The 20,000-nt window shown below is 41.7% G+C and overlaps 3 protein-coding genes across 3 annotated transcripts in view; 2 read left to right on the top strand and 1 right to left on the bottom strand.

The window, feature by feature from the left end:
• The first annotated feature begins 3,737 nt into the window (after positions 1 to 3,737).
• Positions 3,738 to 14,194, top strand: mthfd2 (methylenetetrahydrofolate dehydrogenase (NADP+ dependent) 2, methenyltetrahydrofolate cyclohydrolase). Its single transcript, XM_048244091.1, has 8 exons — positions 3,738 to 3,976; positions 6,196 to 6,380; positions 8,728 to 8,850; positions 9,348 to 9,500; positions 10,634 to 10,741; positions 11,714 to 11,806; positions 12,467 to 12,592; positions 12,914 to 14,194. The coding sequence occupies exons 1-8, from the start codon at positions 3,897 to 3,899 to the stop codon at positions 13,060 to 13,062; spliced, it is 1,017 nt and encodes a 338-aa protein (XP_048100048.1). The 5' UTR covers positions 3,738 to 3,896; the 3' UTR covers positions 13,063 to 14,194.
• Positions 14,195 to 14,742: 548 nt separating this feature from the next.
• arl6ip4 (ADP-ribosylation factor-like 6 interacting protein 4) lies at positions 14,743 to 17,887 on the top strand. Its single transcript, XM_048244505.1, has 6 exons — positions 14,743 to 14,890; positions 15,378 to 15,583; positions 15,841 to 16,191; positions 16,280 to 16,397; positions 16,681 to 16,750; positions 16,885 to 17,887. The coding sequence occupies exons 2-6, from the start codon at positions 15,388 to 15,390 to the stop codon at positions 16,939 to 16,941; spliced, it is 792 nt and encodes a 263-aa protein (XP_048100462.1). The 5' UTR covers positions 14,743 to 14,890; positions 15,378 to 15,387; the 3' UTR covers positions 16,942 to 17,887.
• A 435-nt stretch (positions 17,888 to 18,322) lies between these two features.
• LOC125295265 (membrane-associated phosphatidylinositol transfer protein 2-like) overlaps positions 18,323 to 20,000 on the bottom strand; it is a 61,361-nt gene continuing 59,683 nt past the window's right edge. Inside the window, exon 26 of the mRNA XM_048244528.1 lies at positions 18,323 to 20,000. This exon is cut by the window's right edge and continues 1,082 nt beyond it. The gene's annotated coding sequence lies outside the window, so the exon portion shown is untranslated.

The following is a 20,000-nucleotide window of genomic DNA, read 5'->3' as shown; positions in this document are numbered from 1 at the left end:
GTTCCCAATAAAACTAATAGTCTTCATTTCATTGCTTGAGTCATTACATACAGAATTGTTGAACTAGTTATCAAATTCTGTCACAGTGCTGTAGAATTGCAAAGAGCATACAGTAAAAATGTACACATTCAGTGTCTTGTACTCACTTACTCACCTAACTACAGCAATGTGTAACTTCACTGTAGTTTTCAAATGGCTGTACAAGTAGTGTATAGTGCTGTCTTGAGCATGTTCAGGTAGTGTCACCGAGTTCTGACCTTTTTTGCACTGGAAAACACTGAGAGAACTGTCATAATGAAAACATGACAAAGCCATTTGACTATCTTGTTCATAAACGATGGTGTCAAGACTTCTCATTTTGATGACACTGACAGTTTCATTGACATGAATACCTGCTTTTAAGGAATGGACTATCCATTTTGAGCAAGTGACGTGCTTTTGCAGGTCATCCACTAGGTTTTGCAGTTTGCACTAATTGTTTTGAGAATTGCACTAACTTCTGTGCAAATGTTAATAGTGATGTGAGAAAAGCACCAAAGCGACTGAGAAAAACTGTATATTAGGCCTATATATATATATATATATATATATATATATATATATATATTAACCCTATTCATTTATTGGACATACAGCACTCCACAAGCTTATTTCATCACACGCTACAAATCCACAAGCCATATAACATGTGCTCATTCAGCTTCATTGGTTTCCTGTTGCTTACAGTATAAGGCCCTACATAATCATGCTCCTCATGTACAATATAAGGCCCTACATAATCATGCTCCTCATGTACAATATAAGGCCCTACATAATCATGCTCCTCATGTACAGTATAAGGCCCCACATAATCATGCTCCTCATGTACTGTACAATATAAGGCCCTACATAATCATGCTCCACCTCATGTACAATATAAGGCCCCTATATAATCATGCTCCCAGATCACTGACTTCCTGGGGAACTACACCCCTGCCTGCTCACTGTGATCCTCTTCAGGTCTACTCAGCATCTCTACACCATGGGAGAAAGAACATTCTGTCACACTGCCCCTAACATTTGGAATTCACTGCCACATCACATCAGGTATTATAAATGTTTTTTCTGTTATTTCAGTTTTATTAGTTGTATTTTCATTTGTGAATTGACCTTGAATGTCATGAAAGATTATTATCAAAAATGTTTTCAAATTATTTTTCTGTTGTGTTCCTTCAGTGTCCCATGCTATCCTGAAAGCACACATGAACCAGTGCAAATGAAAAAGTGGGTGTTTATGGAGCAGCACTGACACATGGTTTCTTGGGTAAGACAAAGATGTAATTCCGAATGTTTTAGGTGCAGACAGTTCCATTCGCGAATCACATGGCTGCAGATTGCCTGAGTTTCTTAATTTTAAAATGTGCTCTGGTATGATTACCATTCATTCTAGATATTACATGTTATATTCTCTGATACATTGCAAGGAGTTTGATTTCTCAGTTTCTCTCTTTCTTTCTCTTCCAAGTATCTCTCTCTCTCTGTCTCTCTCTCTCTCCAGACATGTTTTTGCCCTTTGTGTGTGTGTGTGTGTGTGTGTGTGTGAAAACATTTGTTGAAAAATGCTTAACTGCACCACTGAGGCCCACATGAAATTATTTCAGTTGTGAACAGAATAATGACAGCCTCACACACATGCACAATACCCAATATGTCCTATACAATCAAGAGTTATTTTAGCACCAGTACCCAGCTCTAAAGACACGTGTTTCAGTGTTTTTGTATTTCATGACATTAACTTCATGACATATTTCATATCTCCTTTTTTATCTGTAAAGTTTATTACCATTCAAATGGTCAGTGTGAGTAGCCAGGCCTTCTTATCTGTTCCCATCCGTGTATGCCTTCACATCCACATTACCAATTCTACTATCTAGTAAAGTCGATCACCCCCCTCTTAAAACCCCTCACAAATAGCCAACACAAAAAGACCATGCCACATTAGAGCATTAAAGTGCTAAAGTATACCCTGGCTGCAAATTACATTTGCTGCCGCTAGGGTGCATCTAGATTTCTAGGCTATGGATCAGATATAAGATCTAGTGGAACATATGTTTAGGCGTTGTTCCCAAGAATCACCATAGGAGGGCAGCAAAGACACAGGTGACAGCTGTCAAACAGTTTTCTGAATATTCCTATGTTGCCATTATATTCAAACTGCAGATTATTCTTAAAGCATATTGGAGAGGCAATGTGTTCCCTGTGTATGAATTTGAAATGTATCTTCTGTTTTTCTCTTTATCTCTCTCTGTATGAATGCATTTACTGTATATCCATGCATACTCTCAATGCACACTTTTTACATTTTTTTAAATATAAATGTTTATGTGATACTGTAGATATATGGTACGGTACTAAGTGCGGTACTAAGTATACTACACTATACAAAGCGAAGTTTAACACTTTTTTCATATTACATTTCTGTATCCACTTTCCAGAGATAAAATACTAAAATAAGACATAGAATCAAACAGCATAAAAACACAAAAGATTCTGCCAGTATAGTGAAACATCTTAAAACATCACTTTACAAGATAAAGCATGCTCATAGGATATTTCATACATTTCAGGGCAATCCAGCACCAGCAGGCTACGCACAGCATCACCAAAGCCAAGCACAGCTGGACTGAGGCAGCAGCAGGAAATGACTGACGCAAACTGTGGAGCAAGTTTCATTGCTTCAACTGAAGAGCAATTCAAATCCTGGCCACGTGAAGGCAGTATTATCTCCATGCAACAGTCAATGCAGCAGCAGGAGGTGTCTACAATGTTTTCAAACTAACTAAAAAAAACATTGCATAGTTGTTTGAACTAGAAAGAGACATGTGCTTTCTGTGTTGATTAGCTGCATTTCTGACATTTCTATTGAATAACATTTGAATAACATTTTCAGGCTAGGTTTTACATATGCCTATCAGCAAAGTTGCAGTTTCTCTGAGTCAGGGAATTGGCTTCATGAACTTAAGCAAGAGGAAATGTAACCACCAATGTTGAGGCTGAGAACATTGAATCATAGAGTCAAGTAGTGCACTCCTTGCAACCCACTCTTTGTGAGTCTGCGTGCAATTTTGACCTCTTGATGTCGTCTTGCATATATGCCAGATGGCTAACACATAATGTACAATGAAAAGATCATTCTGACACTACTGCCATTAGATACAAATTATGCATTTGCCTGCATTGGGACATAAGAGATATATTTGTGATAAAAGCCCACAAAGTCACATTAGACCAATTGTATCGCTCAAGGAAAAGATCTTAATATAAGGTTCCCTGTCCATCATTAGAAAAGGTTAATGCAGAGTTTCACATGCTTGTGTAAGATAATAGTCTGGAAGCAAACCTGAATTTACCCAAACCCAAAGACCCAAATATTTGAGTCTGGCTACCCAGAATGGATTGACATTAAAATAAAATAGCCTACCCTAAAGAAATAAGCAACACCTAAGACGTCAGCCAATGTGGATTAAAATACAATTCTTCAGCTAATTATTTGTAGGCCCAGCCTAATAATAAATCCGTTTATTATACAGGCATTATTTTAAAAATGGGGACCTTTCCAATATGAACCAGCAAATGTAAAATTGTAAATGTAAATGCAAAATGTAAAATTGCGCTGATCAGCATTATGAGCGCGTGGGCTGACAGAGGAGAAAGAGGGAGTGGTTCGTTAAATGCAGACGCCGATGACGCTCCTAGTGCGTAGAGAAGAAGGTAGGAAGGTTAAAAGCTGCTCTTCCCCATCCCCCTTCCCCACCGACGACCCTGTCCGATCTTGCCGTTTCGTCGTTGCTGCCTAAACTCCACATCGCTTCCTTCCTACTGTAAACATTCTCTTGGGGTTTAGTTTTTACCGAACGATGGCAACCATAAGAGCGCTGAGGAAACTGTGCCAACAAGCTCACCACCAGGCATGTAGCCTCCATGTGTCCGCTTCAAGGTAACGTTAAGCCGCACGAAACGGCTGTGATACAGTGTCTGAACACTAGCCGGTTTCGTATTATTTCATTGTTTTGATGTATTTTTTCTCTGTTTCTTGATTTTTTATGTTGACTGGATTCGACAGCAGACCATGTTGCTATGCAACACGTAATGACTTATCTGGCTCGCAAATGTTTTATCACGAACCGGCATAGCTCTGATAAGCCGAGTTTGGAAGTCGGTCTCCAAACGGTCGCATTTGCTCATTTTGTCGCATAACCTAGTTGTGCTTTTTCTTCGATATGTGGAATTCGCAGTGATTGGATACACACTGCTGAATAGAATTGAATAGTTACATTATTGTTGTCTTTCTTATGTAACACCCGGAACGAGAGTGCACTATTAATTGACAGAAAACTGAAGCGCCCTCATGTGGTGCAACTGGTAACCGTACACTGCCTGGGATGATGAAATCGTCCCGCTCACTTGCATTGCCCATAGAAGCACCTCTGGTGAACAGGCTCCAGCGGGAATGTCCTGTGAAATTGGGGGGGTTAACATCGCTCCTGTGTTGACCAAGAGGACAAAAGCAGTTGTGTTTAGACTCGGGATTGATACAGTGTAGCTCAGCACGTGCTGTTTTTATTATTTGGAACATGCCACCCGGCACCACGGTGCGTAATGCACTGGAATTGGATAAACTCAATTTCTGGGTGCACGAAACCACGCCAGTAAACTATGCACATCGTTGCTTTGACTTTCATCCCCCTGAATTTATGGAGCCTGTTCCCACTCTTTAGAAAGGAAAATGTCAGTTTAAAATTGCCACTTAGTAAATATAGGGCATTCCACGTTTTCATGTATGTTATGTTTACTGGTTGTAGATTGATTCATTTTTTTAGGCTTCTGTTGTCATGGTCACTTTCATGTCCAACTGGTTTATTGCTTTTGTTGATTAACCCTTCAAGTTGAACACTTTACCATAAAGTGGAGTAACTTGCAAGATGCAGTTAATAGATAGGCCTAATGTTAATTAAAACTCCCAACATTAACAGATCTCTAGATGATGCTTGTCAATTACGAGTGTTTTTTTTTTTTTTTTTTTTTCTTAATGCAAGCAGGCATAGAAGGGTGTTTAACTTAACTAAACTAAGGAGCACCTGTAGCCACAGTGGAGCAGGCAACATTGCATACGAGAATTGAGGCACACTAGGTGCCTCTTTGTCTCCAGTGCCAAACTGCCCTGAATTCTTGTAGCTCGCCACTTTTCACCTCGCAAAACCCCAGTTACATCACTGTTGATGCCTCATTAAACCTCAATAAGTGATGTTATATAAGAACGATCTTGCTTTCTAGATATTTAAAAAGGCTTGTGTGTGGCCAAGCTCACTTTGCGCCTGCTCTGGGACTTTTTCAGTGCATCAAGCTAGCGTTTGAACCACAATGATTGAACATCAATCATGGGCCGTTTTGCAGAACAGGTTTGAACAGTTAGGCTACTCTATTTTTTGCTGCTGGTCTGTGCACACTGGTTTATGCAGGATCAGGCTTCTGCACTTGCTATTCCAAGCGCGCCCCCTGACACACTACACAAATACGTTATTTTATATTGGCCTTGACAACTCAAAGAAGGGATGGGAGAGGTTCTCACTTTTTTTACATTTCTCTAGTCTTTGCCCTACAGTTATACTTCTCCATCTTGTCTTGCACAAGAACCCAGTGTTTTCCTTCAGTCTGTGTTTTACCATATTAATAGACAGCATGGCACAACATTCATGTCAACCATCCAGAACATAAGCAGTTCTGACCCTGTGTCCCAGCTCACTATTGCCAAAGAACACCTTGTGATTGAGATTGCTGACTGTTGTTTCCACTTCCAATTGCCGCAATTAGATAAAATGTTGAAGAACTTGTGCATATGAACACCTGTACCTTGTGCAGAAAGTGCTACAGTACAATCAAAAGTAGTTTAGCACTGTTTGGTTCAAGCTCTCAATCTGGCAAATTTTAAGTGAAGCCCTAAGTTTTTCAAAAGTTGCTGTTTGGCAGAATGGAGCATTTTTCTTTAAAAGCATGGAGTTGGACAGATCAGTAATTTTCATCATCATCTGGACCTTCAGGGCTGTTTAATTTCAGATAAGATGAAAACTGTCCTTACTTGGGAACTAAGAGCGCCATGGCTGAATCTGGCTCTTGAGACAGCTCTTTTGACCCTGTGCCCTTTCTTTAAACCCACAGACAGGAAGCAGTTGTGATCTCGGGCAGGAAGCTGGCGCGGCAGATCAGGGAAGAGGCGCAGGCAGATGTGGAGGAATGGGTCGCCTCTGGCAACCGACGACCTCACCTTAGCGTCTTGCTGGTGGGGGACAACGCAGCCAGCCATTCATACGTGCTCAACAAGACCAGAGCCGCAGCTGACGTGGGTAAGTGGACATGCTCACACACACACACACACACACACACACACACACACACACACACATACATACATACATACATACATACAATAACAGGCCACATATCATATAATCTCAAGCAGAGACCAGAGATGGTAGTGGTCTTAGTGAATTATATTGTTGGTCTCCTCAGAAACTGTCTGGTGCTGTGACAGGCCAAGATGACTCTGTGTTCACAGATCACACGTTCGAACGCAGCAATTTAGGGGAAAATGGTGGAAGAGGGAGACTTACCATAGCAATAATTAGCAGCTACTCATGTGGATAATGTATAGATGTATCTCCATTACGTGTGTCTATGACTATAGACTAGAGCTTCTCACCAGCCTTGCCTTGAACTTGTTCATCTCAGCAGTTAAGTCAGTAAGATGAAAGATTTCTGTCACACAGGCAATATAGTAATTTAGTGTCATTGAGTGACTGCTGCTGATATTATTTTGTAACGTTTTGTCCAGCTTTTTGTTGAAGTCCATAGTTACATGTCAGGGCTCTACAGTGCGCCCATTTCACTCGCACATGCGAGTAAAAATGATGCCGTGCGAGTGCAAAAAAATATTTAGGCGCACTGGTGTGAATGACTTCTAACCATGTCAATGTTTGTCTATAAAATACACCGCAACATCGAGAAACATTACTGGTGCAAACCATAGAATCACGTCGCGAATGCAGCATAAAAACTACACCTCCCATCAACGTTAGCAGTTTCGCATTGTGACTCGCTAGTAGTCGCTTCTATCAAATCCAAGAGCTGGCAGAAAAAGCGGAAAGTTAGACTAGCCAGCCAAGATGCAAAGATTGAAGAAATTAGTTCTTCTATCCACCGAATTCATTGGATATAGGAGGAACAGGATGAGATTCTGAGAATGCAGTGAGGGAAGGAAAGGTAACCTAACATGCCTTTTAGCCCAGTTGATGTATTGGCTGCAATATGCAAAAAATAGCTGTAGCGGCACAAAAGTAGCCTCCCGTAGTACTCCCATTTTATTCAAAGGTAGAACACTACTGACAACTCCAGGCTTCCACGCATGCTTGTTTGTTTACACCGAATACAAGCTGAAGTGCAAAACGAAAGTAGGCCTAATGTTTGCCTACTGCCCCCATCAATGCAGATATTTCAAATAAAAACTAAAAGTATAAAACATATATCCTTGATTAGCCTATGTTGGGTTTTGAGAAAGAGAAAATGGACTGTTTTAGTAGTAGTATTAGGCAGTATGCTGTCAGATAGGTCACCATGGGCATATTTGGATTAGCTATAGATGGATTCACAAATAAATAAATTAGCCTACATTTGGCAGCATACTTAATAAACAGGCTAAATGCAAATATGGCAATGTATTATATTATTTTACATTAACAAAATGTAGGAAAATAGAACAGACTGAAAATAAAGTAGGCATTGATTAATCTTTAAAATCCTGTTTCCTGTAGCCTAAATGTTGTCAGTCATTCTTAATATTCGCAATTGGTGCACTGGCATGTTTAACTGTTAGCTGCAGTATAATGTTAGATTATGTGTAAGTTAAGTACAGAACTGACTGTGTGCCCAAATTTTTGTCTGTGCTCCTAAATTTTTTAACTTGGGCGCACAAGTGCTCCTGAAAAAAAAAATGTTAGTGTAGAGCCCTGCATGTTTTGGAGATGGAGGCCCTCCAGTTTAAATTGGCAAGTTGGTGTACTTTAGACACTCAACACTACTCGCCAAAAAAATAGTTCCAACATGTCACACACTGACATTTGAATACAGTTTGTCTCAGTACCTCCTAAGGGTGTTGTAAATGCAGTATGCTTTACAAGTTGAAATGAACTCGCTTGTCCACTAAGAATTTTGGATGTATTGTGCACTGTGATATGGTTACTGTAAGTTCTTTACAGATTGCCCTCCTGTGTAGCAGATATGTTTTTATTCTCAGAGAGTCTGTGTGAGGGGTCACATGGCATAATAAACCATGTCTGCGCTCTGACCGCTCAGCCTGACACGCTGGCCATCTTGGGACAAGTGTCAATAGAGGTTTAGCAGTCCATAAAAGCTTGACCCTCTCTGGTGGCGCTCTCCCCAGAACTTCACAACATAAGACTGAGTTGTCTTGGGTTTCAGTGACTGGGTATCCTCTCTAGTCCAGTGCTAAAGAAGAAGAACAACAAGCACCAAATGGCATGTGGTTAATAACAGACTTCACAGTGTATACTGTAATTTCGCTATGCTGTCCCCACTGGTGCCGAAGTGCACGATTTGCAAATGCAACGTTTTTGACGGGTGAAGATGAAGATGAGCCTACGGTAATCTAATTGCTGATTCATTCTTCCTGCTCAGGCATCAGTAGTGAGACCATCCTGAAGCCATCCAACATTAGTGAGGAGGAGCTGTTGGATCTCATCCACAAACTCAACTTTGATCACAGAGTGGATGGCTTACTGGTACAGCTCCCACTTCCAGGTGAGTGTACACACACACACACACACACACACACACACAGACACGCACGTACACACACACACACACACATGCCTACTGTTGTGCTCTCACATTGACTAAAAGGTCAGAAGGCTTAAGGGAAAATGTCTGAGCTTTCTGCTTGGCAGTACTTTAACAAAGCATTTTTCCTCTTGGCACTTTACCCAAGACATTTGCATGCATGACCCCATAATGTTACGACTATGTTATATTGGGGATTTTTCCAGTGTGTTACAATGGCTGCAGGCTACCTGCCAGTTTAGCTGTGGAAGCATCAGTCTATATCACATGTCAGATCACCCAGTTCCAGGGAAGTGCAGCTATTTTAGGCCACTTGGCTCACGTAGTCCCCTCTCCTTTTTTCATTACCTCTCCCTCGTCTTGTTTTCGCTCTTCGACTTCTTCTTTGTCTCTTTTCATCTGTCTCACTGCTATTCTGTTCCCCCTCTCTTTCCCCCACCTCTCTCCCTCACACACAGAGCATATTGATGAGCGGCGTGTGTGTAACGCGGTGTGTCCTGATAAAGACGTGGATGGCTTCCACGTGGTGAACGTTGGCCGCATGTGCCTGGATCAGACCACCATGCTGCCCGCCACCCCCTGGGGAGTTTGGGAAATCATCAAGCGCACTGGTGAGGAGCATCACGATGACCTATGTCCTTTAGCTACTCATTGCACATTCTATCCCTATTTTGAAAATAAATAGTGATGTTGCTTGTAAACTGCTTTAATAAGGTCTAAAGGCCCATTCACACCAAGAACGATAACGATAACTATAACCATAACGATAAAAGCGTTCACACTGAACAACGATAAACAAAGTGTTAATCCTTGTGTCCTTGTGTTAATGAATGTGACGGCAAAAATTTGATGGGTTCTGATTGGCTATTAGCATTTTATCGTTGTGAAAATCGCTCTAAAAGTGATCCCCAACAATATCGTTCTTCATGTCGTTATCGTTATAGCTTATGTGTGAACGTCGTCATTCATATTAACGAGAACAATATTTATTTATAGTTATTGTTATCGTTCTTGGTGTGAATGGGCCTTAACTCGTCCTGTCCTCCATGGACCTTTTTGGCCACAATACTTTGCCGAAGTGCGTTCAAATTTGCAAGCATAGGGGGGCACTGTGGCGCAGCAGGCTACAGCGCCCATACCATGTACGGGCCTGAGTGCCCACGGGGACCCAGGTTCGAGTCTGACCTGCGGTCATTTCCTTATTCCCACCCATCTCTCTCTCCCCCACTTACTTCCTGTCACTCTTCACTGTCCTGTAGGAATAAAGGCAAAAAATATACTTTTAAAAAAAATGCAAGCTTTGGAGAAAGTTTCCAAACAGTTTTCTGAATGCGTTGAGTTCTTTTTGAGCTTTTTTTTTTGAACACTCGCAAACAGTTTCATCCAGGAGGTAGTTCTCTGGGAGCATACAAGGGATCTGGACTAAGGGTTACCGTTGAAACAGAACGTTTACACAAAACTGTTCATAGGGAACAGGTTTGCCACAATAGTTTGCCGAATTGGAACGCCCCTCAGGGGTCCTGCGGGCTTCACTTTTATCTGCAAAAATACAAGTTGTTGTAAATAATAAGTTTTACTGTGTTGTCCCTGTCCTGGTACAATAAAGACTGGAATTTTACTGTGTAGACCATTATGCGTTATGATACTGAAACGCAATGCGTAAAAGGTGTTTTGTGTTGGGGATGCAAGAAGAGTTGGAAGGGTGATGAAAATATGGCCCAAAAGTGACTAGGTCTCCTTGCAGGTATCCCTACACTGGGCAAGAACGTGGTTGTGGCTGGACGCTCCAAGAATGTTGGCATGCCCATCGCCATGCTGCTGCACACAGACGGCAGCCACGAGAGACCCGGAGGTGAGTCCTGTCCCAGATCAGTCGTCTGGTCACATAATGTGGGGGTCAAAGGTCAAGACACGCTAACTCTCTGAACTCTCTGGCTTTTGATATCCATGGACATTGATTGACCTACATATCAGAATGACCGAAGGGATAATGATCAAGCTGGGTCCGGGGTTGTTTGGGCTTATCGCTGTGCTCTCAGGGTACCTACGCAGTATGGAAAACCTGGAAAAGTATGGAATTTGATTTGAGTAATTTCCAGGTCTAGATAAGTATGGAAAAAACAAATAAGGGTATGGAGAAATATTTGTGTTTCCAGACTATTGCATCTACAGTACTAATCACTTCACTCAGGTCTAAATGAACCATTCCTACTGTTGTGTAGCTTAACTGTCAGTCCACATCATCAAGATACAATTGAATACATTTGAAAAAAAATCTCTCCCTCAAGGGGACCCTGGTACCAGAACCAAATCGAGAACCCCTGTTCTATGCACGTGCCCTATACCATTGTGCACTGGTATGTTTGCGTAACTCTGCTATTTTCGGCTAAAACACTGGTAGACTTTTTTGATTTTGTAAAAGTTACCAAGACATGGATACTGCATTATCTGATAAACTGTTATTGCAAACAAATAATACTGTTTACGGTGATTTCTGAGGCCTCTGCCAGCAGTGCACTAGTCTCCAACATATGTAGGATATGCTACAGAGAACTAAACATGTGAGTGCACCCAACACAGCACTTCCCCAATGAAAAGTATCCAACAATGGGCAAGTGTTTTTTCTGATAATGAAGTTAAAAAAAAAACATTATTATACAGCTCTTCACAATGCTAGTAGAACGCTCCACTGACAATGTCTAGAATATGGTCAGAAAAATCTAGAGAAGTTTGGAAATTTGAGTATGGAAAAAGTATGGAATTGTGAAATGGAAAATGTGTAGGAACCCTGTGCTCTGATGCGGTCATGTCCTCCATTGTTCAGGTGATGCCACAGTGACCATCTCTCACCGTTACACTCCCAAGGAGCAGCTCCGGCAGCACACCCAAATAGCCGACATCGTTGTTGCTGCAGCAGGTAGGAAGCCCTCTAACACAGACACACACACACACATGCTCACATGTATACGTGGACTTTGATATGACTGAGTGTGTTAGTCTGCTGTAGAAGAACGTTATTATTTTAACAAAGTATCGATTCTAAAAACGTCGGAAATCGTATTGTTTTTTGCGTGAAGGCATTGTGATACCTTTTTAGTATCGATACACAGTGCAACACTACTGGTTGGTGCTCACGGAACAGGACGCAGAAGTCAAAAAGGGAGATCCAAGGTCTAACAGGAGCCAAGGAGCAGGACCGGAGCACTCAATGCTTAACGTGTTTTTATTTGTGCAAACTGACTAACGTTACACCTTGGATCTCCCTTTTTGTGTTAGTCTGCTGTCTGGTCTGTGTGACCCAGACAGTTTTAGACCTCTCTGTGGATTCTTATCACTAATCCCTACCTAGTCAGTCGTCCTCATTTAGACTAATCTGCTCTCAGCACTCTCCCCTAAGATTCTTCTGTCAGCTACACTCACAATGGTATGGGAGGTGTTGCATTGCATTGCAAAACTATACAGAAACTATTTGCATATCACCAAGCAGAAACAGCATGAAGGCCCAAACTGAACTATAATCAATGTGTGCTTTGAAGTCACTTGAATTTGTATTCACCCACACTGATTTTTCTCCCAGGTATTCCTAACCTGATCACAGCAGATATGATTAAGGAAGGGGCAGCAGTGATCGATGTGGGCATTAACAGGGTACAGGACCCCTTGACTGGCAAAAACAGGCTGGTGGGAGACGTGGACTTTGAAGGTGAGTGGTGAGCGGTTACTGCTGCCAGTGTTTGTGCTGATGAGATGAAGAATAATCTACACACACACACACACACACACACACACACACACACACACACACACACACACACACATGCATGCATGCATGGTGGTATATGTGCTAAAGGAAAAAGCTGATTTTGGTTGTTCTATAATGGTACACATAAACACTTGAGTATTGAGTCAGAACCAGGGAAGCACTTGCTAATCTGACAACATTAAGGTGTAGTCACAGCGACGGTCACAGCCAGCCGGAGCTCGTTGCCCTCTGCTGATTGTGTGTTTGTGTGTTGTCTCTCAGGAGTGCGGCAGAAGGCCAGCTTCATCACCCCTGTGCCAGGGGGAGTGGGCCCCATGACCGTGGCCATGCTGATGAAGAACACTATCAAGGCAGCCAAGAATCTGCTTCTGACCCCCCCAGAGCGCATGCGCATGGTAGCCTCCTCCTAATTCTCCACCCCTCAACCATCCAACCCCAGGATCCCAGTACACATTCCATCCATCCCTGGCATCTGCTCTGCATCAGGAGCGACTGGGAGGCAGAAAGGCGATAGCTTTAACTTCTATTTTTATTCTTGAACTGTCCAACCCCCCTGACAGGTCCACGTGTCCCCCTCTTACACTCACTGACTCCCTCACTCACTCCATTTATTTCTTCTTTTTTTTTCTTCATTGACTGTTACAGTTTTTTTTTATTATATTATACAGACTGTTATTATTATTTTGGAAACATTTCTATTTATCTCTTTTTTGTAGTGGTAGGGGAAACCAGGAGCAGCATTTAATTAATCAAGAACCAGCAGTTTTATTTATTGAGCTTTTTTCCCATTCTTATAACACTTGTCAACTGTGTCAATGCAAGAGTGCGCACAAAAGAGGAAAGCAAGTCGGTCAGGAAGGGTTTTTTTATTATTATTATTATTATTATTTTTATTATTCAGAAATATATTCATCTGGCAACAGATACACTGCATCCTAACTAACAACCAGTATCAACTCACTGCGCCAATGCAGTAGGGGTGCACCATTGCCAGTGGAAAGGACAACTTGTACCTTGTTAAAGCCTTTTTGGTGTGCTGCCCCCCGCCCCCCCAGCCGGTTGCCATTGGCAGCAGGAGGGCAGTAGGCAGTCACATCAGTTAGGCCTGTGAAGCAGAGTGGCAGCATGGTGCTCTCTTACGCCATGGATACAAAAACCCTGGAAACCCTTGACACATTCTGCAGCACCCACTTTCTATTCAGGGGCCACTGGACCACTGCCAGTTCTAGGCCTCTCTTACCCCCTCTACAGTGGTAGGCCCTAGAGTGTGCCTTTGCCCTGTGTGTTTGGAGGGGTTGACCCAGGTTCAGCTGTACTTAAATCAGTGTACTAGTACCACTGATTAAATCAGTGGTACTAGTAAGGTTGTGAATGCTGCAGAGTTGTGTGTCTGTTTGAATGTGTGAATATAAAGGGCTATTTATTAGCCTTTAGCTAAAGAGGTTGGAGTTTATACAATAAGCTTTAAGTTCTACAGAGTTGCAATATAAAGGCCTTTGTAAATATTTAAAGAGTTAAATAAATTCTCAAAGTGGAAATACATTTGATGACTTGTTTTTTCTTTTGCCACCTAAGTCATTTATGAATATGTCACACTGAAATATCTATGGACCATAGAACTACATATTACACATTAATTATAAGGATCATGCGGTATTCTAACAATGGAAATGGATTGTCTGCTAGGACCAATGTCCCAATTAGACACCATTATTTGTATTAACAGTAGGCCCACTAAGGCCAAGAATAAGGTAATACCCAAACCCATTGTCAAATTAACAGACTGACCGCATTGACCTTGTCTAAATATAAAGCAATTTATAGTGACCCAATTTTATATTGAATTAAAACAATATGCTACTTTAATTCTTTGAAGTCCAGCAAATATGTTATATCTACAACAAATTATATTTACCACTGACTTAACATCATTATGTAGGCTACATCATGTAAGTTTTGTAGTCAATAGATTTTTTAAAAGTAAAATCTGTTCGGAACTGTAATGTGTGGGTGTGTAAGCCGCGCACGGAAGGACGGACTCTCTTCCGCAACTTCCGGAAGTCCCTGTAGGACCGAGAAAATGTGACGCAAAGACAACAAACACTGGCGGTGGAAGCAGAGCGCAGACGGTCTTCTTCGTTCCGCAGTCAGGAAATAGTTTATTACTTTACGACGTAAAGCTTAAGTGTATTATAGAATTTTATATAGATTCTCAAGTGGAAGTCTTTTCCTGAAGATGTAAGTAATTAACATTACATAATTTCGATGTATAAGCGAACTCCCCATGGTCTGGGAGTAGGAGAGTAACTTTGTTAGTGTTAACATTAACAAGACTTCTAGTACTCTGCGCTGGATGAAAAGATAGTCAAAGGAGGACATTGTTTGTTTGCTAACGATTTAATATAAAGTTATGCTGTTGGCATGCTCAACTTCTGTAAACCTGAAGTCAGTATCGAGATCAGTGTTACATTAGGTTAACGTTAGACATCCCTTTACTCACTCCGAGTGCCTTAATCATCGCTCAGTAAACCTAGCCCAGTTTTTGTAACTTCTATCATTATTTGTTTTTAAGAATATATTTTAAAGTAATGATATATTTTCTATATATATATATATTTGTATATATCCCAAAGTAACCAAGGTTGGCCGTATTACTGTAATATTAATTGCGGCTGTCGCAGCAACAGTGCTGGGATTTTTTAAGAAGTCTGCCTTCTCTCTGCAGACTGAGTAAAATGGGTCGAGGTCGGAGCAAATCGCGAGACAGATCTCCCGGGAGGTCACGGAGTAGACAAGCACACGAGAAGAAGACTGAGAAGAGGAAACGCAGAAAGTCTTCATCGTCATCTTCTTCATCCTCCTCTTCCAGTTCAAGCAGTACTAGTCCCAGTACCCGAAAAAAGAATGCACGCACCTCCAGCAACAGTCAAGGTTTGAGTCACTTTACTAGTGATGGTATTGTACTGTCTTTTTTGCCATTTTCATTAGTATGAAGATGCCCTGGACCTATAGATAGATAGATAGAGAGATAGATACTTTATTGATCCCTAGGGGAAATCAATAAAGTATCTAGATAGATAGATACTTTATTGATCCCTAGGGGAAATTCAAGGTATTATTATTATAGGTATTATGATGTATTATCTGTCAGTCATAACCTCCGTAGTCATCATATCTGTGTCTCACAGACAGAAAAAAGGAAAAGCGCAAGGATGCCAAACATGAGAGAAGCTCCTCTTCATCATCCTCCTCCTCATCTAGCTCTTCATCTTCGTCCTCCAGTGATGAGGAAGCCAAGAAAAGAAGAAAGCGCCGCAAGGCCAAGAAGCGCCTGAAAAAACTGAAGGCTAAGGAGAAGAAGAAGGAGAAGAAAAGGGAAAAGAAGGAGAGAAAGAAGTTGAAGAAGTTGAAGGAGATGGCAGAGAAGGCACAGCTGATAACAGCCCCTGGGGGACCCCCTGCCTCAGTCTCCGTAGCAACGCTAGCCCCCGATTGTCTTGAGACATGGCAGGGTGAGGAGGCTGTAGAGCAAGGACCAGGTAAGTGTACCACCTATGTATAACACACCATTTTGAGCTGTCTCAGAACAAAACTGATTTACTTTGAACCATGTCCCTCCTTCCTCAGTGATGACGGATGAGCAGAAGGCCCGCCTCTCCACTAAACGTCCACTCACTAAGGAGGAGTATGATGCCAGACAGAGTGTCATCCGCAGGGTCCTTGACCCAGAAACAGGGCGGACCCGGTATGTTTTCACTCTGGTTACCCTACCTATTACAGTAATGTCAATTCTTTCTCTTGGTAAAGTGATTGCCTGAAAAGACGTTGGTCACTGGCTCCACCACCAGCCACTGTAGTTCTCAACCATTCCCTCTTTTATGATTCATGTTAGATAAAGGACTGATCTGAAAACCTACTTTCCATTCCGCTGTATGAGGATTAATGCATTCTGTAGAGTGTTGGAAGTTGCATACTGTATATGGAGGGTAGATCATGATATTACTGTAACTGCCTATGGTTGTATTTAGCCTGATACGAGGAGACGGTGAGATCTTGGAGGAGATTGTCAGCAAGGAAAAGCACAAGGACATCAATAAGGTAAAGTTCACAGACTCTCCCTGAAACATTGAACATTGAATTTATTTGAACATTTTAATGACAAGGATTTTCTACCAATCATAAGCTGTTGCATTCCTACAGTTTCTTATTGTTGTCAACTTATCTGATTTCAGCAAGCCACCAAAGGTGATGGTAATGCCTTTGCCTCTAGACTGGGCATCAACAGGTAGAGGTCCCCCCTCCCTGACCCATGTCCTCCTTCATCTAATGTGTCTCCTCTGGGCCGGGCAGTAGGAGAGCACATCTGGCAGGGCCCTGAAATGGATCCCTGTGGGACCTCATGCCCACCCAAACTCCACCATTCAAGCGGTCATCTTCCTGCAGCTGCTTCCTGCCCTCATCCAGCTAGATCTCACTGCCACGTTCGACACCAGAGTAACATTTGTGTTTTGTGGTTAAGATCAGAAGAAACTCCTCAAGATGGATCATCAACTTAAACTTGTTGTCCATTGGTAGAGCTGCTTTATCTGTTAAATGAATAGTCCAAGAATCTTACAGCCTTAACCATTACTGAATATTTGTTCTTTAGAATTCTGTTGCCTAAGGAATACAAGTAATGGAATCAGCTCTCTGGTGATATTATATAAGTTGTGCACAGGTGAGCCGACTGAACATGTGTTTTCAGAAGAGCTCAGTCATGGGTGAGGGAATGGCTTATATTACTTTAGTGTCTGAGCAAACAACATGCAGGGCATCTGGTAATGAGGCAGTTGATGATGGTTGTAGTTTGAAAGGGTTGTGTTGTCAAACCAAGACTTCTGAGGGGTCACAGAAGAAGCTGATGACTTGGAGTCATGTTGAAGAAAAGTGTTATTCCATTTTAAAAGTTTAAAACATGTCTTAAAACATCTGCATAAAATAAACCCTGTTTAAATGGGAGTATAGTGTATGAGCTTTATGTGATATTGTGAATTGTCCTTGAACACACCTGTCACTCATGAATAGTAAGCTGAGTGCAACATTTAGGGAAGCGTTACTTCCCACGACCCATCTTATCAGGGTTCCTAACCCAAGGGCATCAACACGAGTACATTTTCCACTCATGAATCATCTATGTAAATCGCTATCTGTGTAAATAGGATGCTGTGTGAGTTTCAATAAAGAGGCTACAGCAGACAAAGTTAATTCAATTATTCTTATTTATATACAAATTATGAATATTCCATTTCTTGTACAACTTATATCCATGTCTTCGTTTCCTGGTTCTTCATCATTGTGCCAGTGTTGCCCTCGTCAGAATGTTGAGCTGGGGTTGATTTATATATACCGCGTCATGCTGCACATTTTCTGGCATGTGGTTGTGACTGTGTCCTCTGAGATTCAAGCAGTGCTGTTTTTCTGTCTGAGGGCTAACAAGTATGAATTGAGGCACTTTGGCTTTGAGTGGCTTCACCTCACTATTTTAAGTCATACTGTCTGCTTTCAGAACACAAAAGATCCCTTAATCTAATTCTTACATAGCGTAACATTTTACAACCTATTTGCCTAGTTTGATTTTTTACTGATACATTACTACTGGAGAGTTCAATGTGAAAAGAAATTAATGGGGATTGATATGTGGATGACTAAAAGCATCCCAGCCTTGTTAGGGTTCAGTGCAGACAACAGGCCGTCAGATGGGGGCAGCTCGCTCCTAGAGGAGAGGCTGGACCAGGGGGTGCTGTGACGTGGGCAGAGGTAGTCTTTGTCCAGCGAGGGCTAAAAGAAGGGGGGCCGACTGCTTCGCCTGCAACTCAGCTTCCCCAAAGGCGGTTCTATTTAAATACTGTACGTCCTAAAACTTCAAATCTTACCCATTAGAAAGGCACAAGGGGGCGCTGTAAGGAATATTCTAGCATTCAAGTGTCTCACACTGGCTTCATCAGACAAGGGGTTATTTTTTAAATAAGCGCCCCCTTGTGAAACTGGAGGACTTTAGTGGTCTGTCCCTGGCCCTGTTTGACAAGTGTGTGAAGGTGTGTGTCAGGGAGGCATCATGTGGTGGGAGCCTGGACTGGGTCAGTATACTCAGCAGCTCCTTGTGGACATTCGTGCTGAAGGTCGGACGAGGAAGTATGAAGTAACGTCACATAATCATAGAAACCTGTCCCAAAGTCCTGTGGCCTTAAAAATCTACATCAATAAATAAATTGCAGTTCTCCACTCCTAAGCTTTGGTTAACATTTTCACACTCTTTACAGTATCTACATGATGGTGCTGTTCAGTATATGTATATGTATACGTTTAGCTTTAACCTTGTAAGGAGACCCAAAGTTATGAATCTCAGTAGGGACCACGTAGGGTGTAAAACATAACAATAATAATAATAATAATAATAATAATAATAATAATAATAAACATATCTAAATATGTCCAAATCCACAACAGAATTGTTGCATTTTGTGTGAGCACACACTACCAGCAATGACAATTGGCAATACTGTCTAGGCACAATTGCCTTTAAAAACAACAGCAATAATAATACAAAAGAATATTGTACAAGGCATAATATCCATACAATACAGAAATTTGAAAACATTTGCCAAAGAATTTTAACATGGTCAATACGCTTACGCTTGTTCATAATATTTACTATAATTCTCAGCACACGCTAAAAGCTTTGGCAAATCGGACCCGTGGTGTATTGCCACTACTGACAGCGTAAGGAGATGTACACCTCGTCAAAAAGCAAACCTACTGAGCCAAGAAGACAGTTCAAGTAATGAGTCTTAGAAGGCGTCAATGGGATGTGACTGCATCTCAGCCCCAGGACAGTACAGTATGGCCTCCTGGTCTATTGTCCTATGAGTAAAGATCTATACAGTTATATTCACACACTCTAGTCATAAATATACAGACCCTTTTAAACAACTCACAGCCTCTGAGCCTTGCTGAATTGTCTTCTAGAGACTGTCATACTTTTCTCTGCTGACCAGGATGGACATGGCAGAGCTGAATGAACCTCATCAAGTCAATCACCTGCCATGTTGCAAATGCACAGACATTTTTACCCTGGAGACACTTGACAAACAGGCACTCATTCATACGCACAAATCTTACCAACAAAGAACACACACACACGTACAGACACACACTCAAGATCCACAGGAGTGTGCACACACAGACTTAAAAGGAAGAAACCGCACAGATGCATACAGGACACACGTGGACACACATTGTGGACAGTGGAAATAAAATGGTGTCCTATGAACTTGTGCAACAGACATGAAGAGGTCAGACATATGAGCAT

The sequence above is a fragment of the Alosa alosa genome, chromosome 5 (assembly GCF_017589495.1).
Source record: "Alosa alosa isolate M-15738 ecotype Scorff River chromosome 5, AALO_Geno_1.1, whole genome shotgun sequence".
Classification (NCBI taxonomy): domain Eukaryota; kingdom Metazoa; phylum Chordata; class Actinopteri; order Clupeiformes; family Clupeidae; genus Alosa; species Alosa alosa.
This window is presented reverse-complemented; position numbering and strand designations above follow the sequence as displayed.